This window comes from Doryrhamphus excisus, chromosome 9, assembly GCF_030265055.1.
Source record: "Doryrhamphus excisus isolate RoL2022-K1 chromosome 9, RoL_Dexc_1.0, whole genome shotgun sequence".
Lineage (NCBI taxonomy): Eukaryota > Metazoa > Chordata > Actinopteri > Syngnathiformes > Syngnathidae > Doryrhamphus > Doryrhamphus excisus.
The window spans coordinates 21571759-21585570 of record NC_080474.1 but is presented as its reverse complement, the minus strand read 5'-3'; the positions used below and the strand labels follow the sequence as shown (position 1 = coordinate 21585570).

The 13812-nt window shown below is 47.4% G+C and overlaps 1 protein-coding gene across 1 annotated transcript in view; it reads left to right on the top strand.

Moving 5' to 3' along the window:
* Positions 1-5100: 5100 nt before the first annotated feature.
* LOC131135493 (NALCN channel auxiliary factor 1) overlaps positions 5101-13812 on the top strand; it is a 70436-nt gene continuing 61724 nt past the window's right edge. The window contains exon 1 of the mRNA XM_058081460.1: positions 5101-6575. Coding sequence (XP_057937443.1) covers positions 5757-6575 — 819 coding nt within the window. The 5' untranslated portion in view covers positions 5101-5756. The remainder of the gene's footprint in view (positions 6576-13812) is intronic.

The following is a 13812-nucleotide window of genomic DNA, read 5'->3' as shown; positions in this document are numbered from 1 at the left end:
AGGCAGAGAATAATGTTGCTGCGTGCTTGGCAGATTCAGCTACAGTGAAACGCTAAGCCGTTCTCGTAGCATTAGCATGTTAGCATTGACAAAATAATAAACTGTACTCAAAGTTGTACTCAACTCTGATATAAAAACAGCCACACATGACTTGCTGATACTGATACTCGGAACACCGAGGTAGGTTGAATTGCAAGGTTTATGTAAAGCACAATGCCTTGTGCAATGCCACTTCCATTATAATCATTCATGGTACCATCGCCATAGTTTGGCTACCCTTTTCTTCTACTGAGCGAGAATCAATCCCAGGATGGCTGTACGGAAATCAGCCGCGTGCACCACTACACCACTACACTGCCAGTGAACCATCAAGCAAGTCGTTCTTAAAGAGTAAAGATTAAGCATGTGGATCATCGCCTCAGCAACTCCTGGCTTTTCCCTCACGGGAGCACGGAGCATCAGGATTCAGGATTCAGTCCTGGGCCATCGGTGATGCAATACCAGGGCAAGAGGCGATGAAGACAAACACAAACGCACGTTGACGGAATAGAGTTGAGTATTTATCAAGTCACATGATGCTGTAAATCCAAACAACAGTACCAGCGCTCGGACCCTCAGATCTGCCGTCCTCTATAGTCGCAAAGCAGACCTACCACATTTCTTTTGATGCTCTGCAAAATGATAGATCAGGGCTATAGCTGCATGGGGGGGGGGGGGGTATAGGGCAGCCATGTGCGAGGCCAAGGGTATGGGAAAAGGCATTGAGATAGCGAGCCGCATCGATGTGGAATTCCTAGAATGGAAATGAGGCGAAGCGATCGATCCAGGAGACTAAAACCCCCACAAGGCGGAGAGAGGGGCCGGGGCCGGGTGGGTGGCTGATTGAACTGCATGATGGTATCTAGATCATTGCTCTAATCCCGCTTGATTTCACTGACCGACTGAGCAAGAAGTGCGGTGCTTCTCGGCAATCGGCACCGTGGACTCCTCTCCGGTTCCCTTGTTGTTTTTTGGACCACATAATCATCTCATTTCTCCTAACAATGCTGCAGCCTTCAACACCTCCACTGTCACTTTTAATGGGGGATTTGTGCTGACGTTGCCAATCAATTGTCTCTGTGCCGTAATCCATCATGTTGGGGTTTTGTACCCATTTAACAAAAACAATGGACACACTGCATCACGCTCTAATATCTCACTTACATTGATTGCTTCTGGAGTGCACTGCTTTGCTGCCACCAAGTTCCCAAACACATTGAGTGACGGACAGGAAGTGGAAGTACCTTCTTGTTGTTGTCATGGGGACATCAGGGATCGGGTATGTGGAGGACATGTCCGTACCAATATGGATACTTATTCATTCATTCATTCATTTTCCTCACGTGGGTCGCGGGGGTGCTGGAGCCTATCCCAGCCAATCACAGGGCACATATAGACAAACAACCATTCACACTCACATTCATACCTATGGACAATTTGGAGTGGCTAATTAACCTAGCATGTTTTTGGAATGTGGGAGGAAACCGGAGTACCCGGAGAAAACCCACGCATGCACGGGGAGAACATGCAAACTCCACACAGAGATGGCCGAGCGTGGAATTGAATCTCCTAGCTGTGAGTTCTGCGGGCTAACCACACGACCACCGTGCAGCCCCTATGGATACTTAAAGAAAACATATTTTTTGGGCCTCTTGTCCACCTCTTGTCGTTGTCGTTGAAATGTTGAAGAACTCCGGCTTCAGCATTTTGTGTGGACAAGTACACTCAAGTCAAGTCAATAGCAACTTGGAGACCATATTTTTTTGAATGTCATTTTTATTTTGAAGCCATATGCCTGGCTATATTACTGTAGCTCAAACCAGCCTCCACCGTAGCCAGCGTCGGTAGAAGTTAACGTGATAGATGTACCATGATGCCGTTCACTGGACTAACAATGCTGGCCTTTTTGGGGGGCCTTTCTATACAGTAGGCCTCCAAAACCGATCCTCACATTATGCCGACACCCACTTGGTATTTGGTCCACTTTTGCACAGAACCCAACACACGTGCTATGAACCGTGACAACATGACAAGTCATCATTATCTCAACTACCCGAGCACCAAATCCACAATAAATCCACAAGGTATAATTACAACCCTCCTACAAGTACAAATATGCATACATTTGTACCTCAAAGTTTTTGTTGACTCTCAGTATAAAACGGAGCCTTTTGGTGTGTGTCACTGTCTCGTGTTTTTAAACTTTATTTAACAACAGAAATGATGGATTGCATTTGCATGATGTCAAAAGTCAAATCAAGTCCAACATGTTGTCCAAATCTTTAGTTATATACGACATTGATTCATTTTTAGTCCCTCCGGTGAAAGAAGGGGGCAGAAAGGCCCAATGAGGATGCAGCAGCTTGATAAAAATAAAGAAAACCGAGATGCATTTCAACTTGATAAAGTTGTGACGCTCAACAAACCGTCCTCGTGTCCGTGTTAGACGGTGCGACTGTGCATGGCGTCCCATCGTACAGCACATCCCAGGCCATCCATCATTTCATGGATTTTTATTCCTGATAACTTTTCCTCCATTAGCACCTGAGAAGAAGCCAATTAACACATGGAGCGTGCATGCGTCAGGCCCGGCGGAAAGGTGTCATTCTGTGTTTATAAGACAGAGAGGTAATGCCACAGCAACAATGTGACGGGCAGATGGAGGGAGGGAAAGGGAAGGAGGGAGTTAGTGTGTGCCGTGAATGCAAATGGCCGGCCATCACAGGAACTGTAAGCAGTCATGACTCATCCACTATCGATGTGTGTGTGTGTGTGTGTGTGTGTACGCTATTGAACCCGTGCTGATTGAATCATCCTATATGTCACCATTAGGCTGCTTGCTGAATCAAACATCATTTCCTTGTTTTTCTATTAGGGCTTCCAGGTAAACAACATTTTTGGCGCCCCCTATGGATTATCAAAGAAGCTCATAACGTGTGATGTAATAATGATACGTATGTTATGCTAGGCTGCACGGCGGTCTAGTGGTTAGCGCACAGACTTCACAGCTAGGAGACTTGAGTTCAATCCCATCCTCGGCCATCTCTGTGTGGAGTTTGCATGTTCTTGTGGGTTTTCTCCGGGTACTCCGGTTTCCTCCCACATTCCAAAAACATGCTAGGTTAATTAGCCACTCCAAATTGTCCATAGGTATGAATGTGAGTGTGAATGGTTGTTTGTCTATATGTGCCCTGGGATTGGCTGGCCACCAGTCCAGGGTGTACTCTCGCCCGAAGACAGCTGGGATAGGCTCCAGCACGCACCGCGACCCTATAGGAGGAACATTACATGCATTGTTAGCTACAACGATCACACACATGATCCGCGATGATGAAAATATTTGGAATTCTATGCTAAACTAGTACTTCCCAATCACCAAATCCCGACCTACGTAGGAAAACACCCATGGGACACTTTAGGACGGATTTGACTGTCGTCGTCCCCCTCACCGCCAGCCCTCATCAGGAAAACCCAAATGGAAGGGGGATCTCTTTTGGAAGACTGATCGCACTTAGTCGAGTTCCAGACTCTTTGCCAATGTGCAAAGAAGCCGGCGCTGCCAGCTTGTGGCGTGTTGGGCCAGCACCTCACTAGGGTGGATTATATTAGTACTCTTTTAATTTGTCATCCATCTGCTCACTGCTGGCTTGTTTCTCTCCTAGGAAGCAGTTTATGTGTTTTAAATAGATGCATGGCTCCTCATCATCACTAGTATGATGGAATTGTAGTGGCATGCGATTGTTAGTATGGATGACAAAAGTAATGGGACACCTGGCCGTTGCACCTGTATAGGTAGTGGAGGTCTATAGAACATCTTCCACAGGTTTTTGGACATTCTGCATGAAGCGTATTTGTCAAGTCAAAGGTTACCAATGTTGGACAAATTGAGGATAAAAAAGGTTTTAAAAAATTATCTTTATAGGCTGCACGGTGGACAAGTGGTTAGCACGCAGGCCTCACAGGTAGGCAACCTGAGTTCGATTCCACCCTCGGCCATCTCTGTGTGGAGTTTGCATGTTCTCCCCGTGCATGCGTGGCTTTTCTCCGGGTACTCCGGTTTCCTCCCACATTCCAAAAACATGCTAGGTTAATTAGCCACTCCAAATTGTCCATAGGTATGAATGTGAGTGTGAATGGTTGTTTGTCTATATGTGCCCTGTGATTGGCTGGCCACCGGTGCAGGGTGTTCCCCCACCTCTCGCCCCAAGACAGCTGGGATAGGCTCCAGCATACCCCCACAACCCTTGTGAGGAAAAGCGGTAGAAAATGAATGAATGAATGAATGAATGACAAAAACTGCCCCCTGTCAGAAATGTACATGCTTTATCTGAGCGGCTGGGTGGGATACGCGTATCTATTGTTTAGGGGGCCGAGTCAAAATGTGGTAGCAGGCCGTGTCTGGCCACTGGGCCTTAGTTTGGGGACCCCTGGTATAACCTCACATATTTTCTGCTCCTCTCAGTCAATTTGGCCACTGACTGAACATTAGATGACGTAGCACGTTTAAAGAAATCCATTGAAATTATTTTCTATGCCACATATTCCTCATGCGGATCGCGGGGGTATGCTGGAGCCTATCCCAGCTGACATTGGGTGAGTGGCGACGTACAACCTGGATTGGCGGCCAGTCAATGCCAGTGCAAGTTAGCCTACAGTCATTTTTCATCTTTATTTTTCTCAAGTTGCTGTCAATATGTAAGTTTTTGTGTATTTATTTATTCATTTGTGCCTTTGGGGGCACTGGAAAGGCAATAGCTAGCCCGGGGGTGGGGGGTGGTACACCGATGAGTGTCTTTCAGATACACAAAGTGACTTGAGAGGTGATTCAGCCCATTAAAATGGAGCTACTTCCTGTGTAGAGAAAGACAACCAATGGATGATCTCCACTTGCATTGTTGAATGAATGAAGGGACGGAAATGAAAGATAGGAAACCAAACCAAAAATATTTGTGCAAAACATCCTAGGAATATCCTGGTGTACCTGTGTGCACCCCCCCCCCCCCCTCCTCCCCTCGCCCCTCCGCTCCCTCCCCACCCCCCTTCGTGTGCATAGAGGCAATAAGCCGCTCTGCCACTGCGCAACGATGGAGCTCTCGCAGCGATGGAGATGACGCAAACAGCCCGTGCTCTCCGAAAAAGTCTTTCCAGGCGAACATGGCGGCAACTTAGGCGCGTTCCGAGATGACGACGGCCATCCGGAGACGGGATTCAAGGCTTCACGCTCGGCTTCGAGGCGGCGACGACACCGGCCGGCGCAGGCCAGCGGCCGCTTCCCTGTGAGCCCAATCTGCGGCAGACGCCCCAGCAGGACCATCATCATCATCACCGTCATCATCATCATCAACAGCAGCAGCAGCAGCAGCACCGAGCAGGCTCGCAACAGCCTGCGACGAAGGAAGCAGGAAGGAAGGGGAGGACACCCGGGAAGGCGAGAGAGAGACAGAGCGAGCGAGGGAAGGGGGGGCATGCGGTCAAAGAGGACGCCGTCCCCCCGCGGGAAGCCATGGAGGATGCGGCAAGCTTAATCCGCGCGGGTGGTCTCACCGGACCGGAATAGCACCGACAGCCGCGGGCGCGATCGAGCTGCGCCCCGAACCGGCGGAGGCAACGGCACCCGAGGAGAACGCAGCCCGCCTCCCGCCCCCCCGTAAGTCAATGAGTATTGAGACAGAGCAGCCCCCGCGGTGGAGTCGGCCAGGGCAGCACTCTCCTAAAATATGACCAGGGGTGCTTGGATGCGTCGACAGCATGACGAAGGCGTCAAATCCTGGTTCGCACCCCGAGGGACCGAGAAGCCATCCACCGAGTCGGAGCGGGCCCAGAGATGGCGACTGTCGCTGGCCTCGCTCCTCTTCATCACCGTCCTGCTCTCGGATCACCTGTGGTTCTGCGCCGAGGCCACGCTGACCCGCACCAGGGACAAGCGCTCGGGGCCGGGGGGGCTCGGGATTAGAGAGACGGGCGAGCAGCCTCGCTCCCTGCGCTGGGTCCCGCCGCTGCCGCTGCCGCTGCCACCACCATCGTCATCGTCACCTCCACCACCACCACCACCACCACCATCATCACCACCACCGCCGCCACCACCGCCGCCTGACCCCTACCGGCTCGCCGGAGAGCAAGATGCTATTTTTCTAGGGAATTCTACCCAACCTCTGTGGCGGATGGACACCTGCCACCCGGACAGCGTGTCCAAGGACTGCTTCACTTTCACGGACGCGGACACCGCGTGCCTGGGCCTCTCCGCCCCGGGGGGAGAGGGGACGCAGTCGGCGTACGTGAACCTGAGCGATTTGTACCTTTCCTTTTGTAATTCCTACTCACTTTTGGATTTGTTTTACGGGTTTACGAGTCCACACGACATGAATTGCACCCTGGATATGGCCATGGGGGCGGACGCGCCGGGATGCGGCGAGTGCGTCCGGGCTTACCAGCTCCTCGACCGGCAGGCGGAGGACAACTACCGGGAGTTCGAGCTGCTGGTCCGCAAATACGAGACGGACGCGTACTCCGTTCGGACGTGCATGGAGGAATGCAAGGTAGGACACGCGGGAGCGCGCGCGCACGCATGCGCGCCGGTGGACTTGAGGGGGTGGGTTCTCGGTCGCCATGGCAACCACCGGACATGTCACTATATTTGCATTTTTGCTCTTTTCCTTTCGAGAAATGCGGCTCGCGGTGTGTTGGGGCTGCGTGGATGGATGCTTCCTTCGTGGGGCACTTGGGGAACATTTAAGGTCTAACTAGGCGATCCAACCCAAGCCTCGCGTGTCTCCACTGACACGGGCACGTTACGACCCGAGGAACCCGGGCGTGTTTTCAATGTCAGGCCACGCACAACACACGCTGGAAGGAACCCACGCCGAACACACACACACACACACACACACACACACACACACACACACACACACACACTGGTAGCCTTCATACACTGACAGGGTGCATCACTCGCTGTCCATGGTGCTGAAACCAGGCCCAGCAGGAAGGCCTGATTTGCAGCTTGTTGGAAAAAGGCAGGCAAGCATATATGCAAATACTCCACTGTGCTGCAGTGTTGCATCCGACTCCAGCAGCATCCAACCATCCTCCTCCTCGTGCTGCCGCCGCCACCGCCGCCGCCGCCGCAGCCTTTGCTAATGCAATAAGTCTCAGGCAGCCTTTTAGCCCCTTTAGCCCCATCTGAATTGCTAATCGACCTCGGTGTCCGAGTGACCTTTGAGAAATCGCGGCGCTCCGGGGACTGCATGACAACCCGCCGCGACTCCCTTTCAAGAAGCGCTCTCGCCAGAGAATAAATACATTATGCCACTTGATATGATAATTATAGCTATTCATTCTCAAGTCGGGTATTTTGCGCCGGCCGCCCCGTGTCATCGGGATTAATCTTGAATGTTGTCAGCAGCTGCTTGAGGCCTGTTTTCAAGCCCGCACTGAAAGCCACGAGTTTGCAACCAAAGGCAGAGAGCCTTCGTTTTACTCTATTGTATTTTTACTGTATGTTGAATGTTTACCTACATACTTTAGTACCAGGCGTGTATTTGAAGGATAAACCCATTCAAAGAAGACCTGTATGGTATGTACTGAGATAATGACCTGGAAGGTTTACCTGCTCAACTGCAGAGAGTACTATGCCTTTATTTGCCTTATAGTATTTCAGTATTTTGCTCTGTAACTGTAGACAGTACCAGGCTTTTATTTGGACGTGGTGTCTATTTGAGAAGAGGCCTGTACGATGTTTCCTCAAACAACTTTAACTTTAAGAGTACTGGGTCCATGTTTGATGGAGGCCTATCCCTTGGTTTGTTTATTTCCTGAAATGTATAGTAACAGGCCATGCTGATCTACAGTACCATGTATTTATTCCAAAGAGGTGTCTATTTTACAGGAGACGTTTCTCCATACAGTGGCCTGACGTGGTGATTTATTCAACTTCAAGTAGTACCAGGGTGTTTATTTGGTGGAGGCACGTTTATTTCCGGAACTGCAAACAGCAGCAGGTCTTACTGAGCTATATAGTACCATGTATTTATTCGAAAGAGGTGTCAATTTTAGAGGAGACATTTCTTCAAATAGTGGCCCGGCATATTTATTGACAGAGGTGTTTATTTAAGAGGAATCCTGTGCAGTATTTTTTCAAGTAGTGGCTCTGTGTTTATCTCAACTGCGGTGTGTACTAGGTATTTATTTGAAAGAGGTGTCAATTTGAGAGAAAGTTTTTATAGTATTTACTCCTCCGTTTCTCCTCCGCATTGAGGGGAGCCAGATGTGGTGGCTCTGGCATCTGGTCCGACTGGTAGGAGACCTCAAGGTTGTAGAGACCATTTTCTCAACTGCCCTGGGAACGCCTCGGGATCCGCCAATCGGAGCTGGACAAAGTAGCGGGGGAGAGGGTAGTCTGGGATCCCTGCCTAGGCTGCTGTCCCTGCAACCCAAGCTTGGATAAGTGGAAGATGGATGGATGGGTGTACAAAAAAGTATTTACTGAAATACTAACGTATGCCAGGGCCCTTTATTCACTGAAACTTCAGACAGTAGCATGCATTTTTTTTTAAAGTGGTGTCTATTTGACAGGAGACCTGTTGAGTATTTCCTCATAACGTGTCTCAGGCTGTTTATTTACTTAACTGCAGAGAGTACCGACCACTTTGTGAAGGAGGCATTCATTTCAAAGGAGGCCGTTGTTGTATTTCTTCCCGTTTGGCCCCACTGCAGACTGTACCATGCATTTATTTGAAAGCGGTGCCTATTTGAAAGGAGGCCTTAATCCATTCCTGAAAGGATGAGGCTACCAGTCAAATGTCCGCCCCGAGTCTTACACCATAGCGCCTGCTCTCGTTGTCAAGTGTCGAACCACAGCTGAAAGTAGTTCCACTGCTTCACAATAGGACAGCCATTCATTCGGGAAATTACTTTTCTTTTGTTAAAAATGAAACCTTACATGGGTGCGTTTTTAAAAATGATTGTCTTCTGAATGACTCAGGCTGAGTGCCACAGACAGGCGATGGGAAGGTTTCAGCATCGATGAGGACTGGAGGCTGATTCTGAGACAAGCCAAATGGTTGTGAGTTAGTGTGAGCAGGCCCTGTGGGTCCCCGTCACGTTTAATAGTAGTACTGCACTTTATGGAAGGAAGGATGTCCATGTGCTATTCATCTAGCTGTTGGCAACAAATGCACTCAAAACAAAACAATCCTTGGTCCACGTATTTTGAAATGTATGTGTAAAGTTGCATACTCTCACCTGATACTCCTGATAGGCACATATATGCACACATGCTGAGCATTTTTATCTTCAAATCGGCAGGATTTTAATGGAAATGTAATTGGCTTTTTAAAATTTTTATTTTTATTTTTATTTTTATTTTTATTTTTATTTTTATTTTTATTTTTATTTTTATTTTTATTTTCATTTTCATTTTCATTTTCATTTTCATTTTCATTTTCATTTTCATTTTCATTTTCATTTTCATTTTCATTTTCATTTTCATTTTTATTTTTATTTTTATTTTTATTTTTATTTTTATTTTTATTTTTATTTTTATACAAATGTGTCAAAGAAAAAAAGAAGAGAGATAACAGTACCGAGTCACATAATTGTGCTATATTGGTGAGAGATAGAGAGGGAAAAAATACATGTAAATATATAATAAGAAAGGTTAAATTAAATTGCATTAAGTTAAACAGAAAATACTAAATAAAGAATCCTAATTAACAAATGAATCATAAAATAAATACAAAAATGGTGTCTGTTTGCTGAAAGTGGCCTCAAATTAAAAAAAAAAAAAAAAAATGATTACATCAAATATTATGTCTTTTCACACCAACTTCTGCTCCATGCAACTGTGTCACGCACACACATGCAGAGGCGGAACCCACCAACCCCGCCCGCCCCCACGTGCCGTCGTCCCTGCAGGTCCAGACCTGAACATCCCTTCCGGTGTAATTTAATTTGCACTCCCATAATTCTCTGCTTCTCTGGCGGCTGTGTCTCCAGGGCCAGTCCCCAGCATGTTGATCTTCTCCCTTCCGTCTATTTATCATTGTCGCATCCTCTCCATCTTTGTCTTGCTTCCAATCTGTGTCAGGAGGGACGGGCGTCACATGTGCACAGTTTTATCTCCTCCCTCTTCTTCTTCACACACTCACTTCACCAACGGAGGCCTTGGCCTCACACCTTCCCTCCTCTCATGTCCTCCGTGGAAATATGGGAGCGTCGGAGTGATAGATCCCCATCCGGGCTAAGGTCCTTTCCCTCTCTTCAATTACAGACCTGTCCACACTCACGCTCTCTCTCCTCTTTTTTCCTCCTCTTAACACCACATTACGTGGCGGCCGCATGACGTGCCTGAGAATTATGCGGCGGTACCCGTGGAATAATACTGACGGACTGTCAGTCAACATCATATTCATATATCAAAACATTTGTTCGGCGGCGCTAATAGAAATAAACACCTGTCAGCGTCGCCGTCAAGAGCTGGACGAAGTCAAGCGTTCAAAGATCATAAAATATGCAAAGTATAACAAAAAGCAGTCACCCCTGCGTGCGTCACGCGTTTCAGCTGTCATACAAGTGTAAAAATAAGTTCACCTTGAGAGACTATGTGGCCTGGTCCAAAGACCCCAGTGATGAAAACTAACGGATGGATGGATGATGGACTATGGCAGAGTCTGCAGGTTCAGTTCTCTGTTGACTTGCATTTTTGCAGTATGTCCTTAAAAACAGCAAAGCTCTCCTGTCATATAGAGGATCTTTGATGAGTGTTTTTGCAGTAGTGGAGCAGCCCACGTGAGCCTTTTTTTTTATCCCAATGATGGCCTTGGTGGCCATGTTTTAATAACATTACCATCAATGTACCCATTGACATTGGAATGTCCTCCATAACAGAGGATCAGAATTAACTTCCAGCTTTAATCCGGTTACTATACGTTATTTTCCGGGATTTATCAGGCCTGAAAACCTGGCCAGGTTCTGTAGTGTTCAGTAGTACTGCAAATACACTATAGGTTGTCTCTAGGGTTGGGCAATATGGACCAAAACTCATATCCCGATATATTTAGGTTGAGTATCGATATACGGTATTTATCCCGATATTTTTTCCCAATTATGTTGCTTAGTGGTTCCGTTGAAATGGATGCTGGAAAAGTCCCCTTCCTATGAGCTGCCAGTGTTTGTTTCCTCCACGAGTGAGGAGACGAGGGAATATGTCGGAAAACAACCCAGCAGCACTCCTGGAAACGCCTTCCCGGTTTGTAATGCAACACCATGAAAGCGTGCGTCTTGTTGGCCCCGCAAAGCTATCCTGTTCGAGTCCACACAAACCCCAAAGCATGCTGGTATGCTTGGTTGAATGATTTGATGAGTGGGTGATGTGTTATGTTTGATTTTTCTCTGACAAGATACCGCCGCAGCGGAAATGGCCGCTGTTCAAAACTGGAAAATACACGAGCACCGAGGCAGAAAAATGGTCAAAAACTTTTGAGGTGTTCTCCGGCTTGTAAATACATGAAAACATCTGCGCTGCAACAGATGTTGCTGCTGCTGCCGTCGTTCTTCCTGTTTGGCTTCGCTTGTTTGTTCAGCTCCTGTGCACGTGCGTCTGTGAGAGCGAAAAAGCTTTGGTTCTCATAAGTGTAATGAGTCATTGATAAAAATAGCATCCATTTAATCCGGACTTGACAAAAGCCACCCAGCAGGGAGGTCTGCATGTTGAAATGCTATTATTAGTCATGCTAGCTCCGTGTTTAACTCAAAGTGTTTGGATCATGAATGGACTTTTCAAGTCGAGTGGAACCTTAACTGACCACACCATTCATGTCGTTGGAAAGTAATCTGTTCCAGGGTCAAACTATGACCACCATAATACGTTCAATTCACGGTACAGAAATCCCTCATTTATTGCAGGTGACCATGATTTTACTCATGAAAAAATGAATATTTTTGTAGTTAGAGTACACACTTAACACATTTACACCCCCTCGTGACAGCTCTTTATGTTTTCCTCCTTTTCCTCTGAATCCCGTTTCTATGATCTTATTTTGTCTCCATTTCCTTCATCATTCCCTGTCTAGTTTAGTCCCACTTGAGACGCTCTTATTTTCCTATTCACTTCCTGTTGTGTCTCACTTCCTGTCCTCCTTTCTACCACACCTGTTACCAGTTTCATTCATTCATTCATTGTGGTGGGGGTGCTGGAGCCTATCCCAGCTGTCTTGGGGTGAGAGGCGGGGTACACCCTGGACTGGTGGCCAGCCAATCCCAGGGCACATATAGACAAACAACCATTCACACTCACATTCATACCTATGGACAATTTGGAGTGGCTAATTAACCTAGCATAAAGATGACCGAGGGTGGAATTGAACCCGGGAAGACGTTTTATGTAAGGGGAGGCCAGGCAAGGAAAGGCAGCTTTATTGATAGAGTGCAAGGCAACTCATAGTGCTTAGTGCTTAGTGCTTAGTGCTTAGTACTTAGTGCTTAGTGCTTAGTGCTTAGTGCTTAGTGCTTAGTGCTTAGTGCTTAGTGCTTAGTGCTTAGTGCTTAGTGCTTAGTGCTTAATGTATTGTACACAAGCAGGGATGTTTTAAAGTCTATTCTCCGAGCGACAGGAAGCCGGTGCAGAGACCCGAGTACCGGACTAATATGGTCCTGTTTTCTGGTTCTAGTCAGGACTCGAGCAGCAGCATTCGGGATGCATGCAGCTGTTTTACAGCTTGTTTAGTGAGCCCGATGAGAAGTCCGTTACAGTAGTCTGGCCTGCTGGAGACAAAGGCACGGCTTAGTCTCTCTAAATCCGGCTTAGACACGATTCCCTTGATTTCGGCCATGTTTTTTAGGCGGTAAAAAGCTGATGATGTTATTGATTTCATGTGGTTGTTCAAGTTGAGATCTGAGCCCGTTGTAACGCCTAGATATCTAACGTGATGATGAAAAGTTCTCAAGGTGACCGATGACACTTTCTCTTTGTTTCTGTGGGCCAAAGACAACCATTTCAGTTTTGTCTGAGTTTAGCTGAAGAAAGTTGTTTGAATCCCTACACTGACAGTAACTCTGCAGGACCATGTTCACCTGCTGTCAGCGACACGTCAATCCGGGTGTCTTCTGTGGGACACATTGCAGCTGTGTCTTGGTTGGCCTAATGTACAGATTGAACAATAGCGGCTCCAGGATTGACCTCTGAGGAACCCCACAGGTCATAGCCTTTTGTTCCTGTCCAGATAGGACTTGAACCAGGTTCCAAAGTAGTTTTCTAACCTCTGTAATAAGACGACATGGTCAACTGTGTCAAAGGCAGAGATTTTTCCCCTTGATGAGAGCTGCCTCGGTGCTGCAAACTTTTGCCCAAATTGCGTTCAGTTTGACTTGCAATTTAGCTTTTTTTTATCATCGGCTCTCTGACACCCCTATTGGTAAAATATGCTATGCGATAGTGGTGTTCTTATATTTTGGGGGTGAAAAAAGTTCAATTTGTAGCACCTTTAAGGCACAGTCCACACTCATGTATCCAGTAGGGCTAATTATTGGTCTCCAAGGTTACCGTACTTTATTCCAGGGCCATAAAGATCGTCAAGGGTAGCATAGCATTTGACGTTGCCACTCCAGCGACGAGCCATTGTACCCCGAAAGGTACAATAATACGCTTCCACCCCCCAACCCCCCATGAGAGCGTACTGTATGTTTTCTATAGGTGTATTGAAGGTCTAATAGGAGGATGTGATGCTCTCAGCGCTCGGCCTCGCACAGACATAGAAACCCAGTCACAGCTCCCCGAGC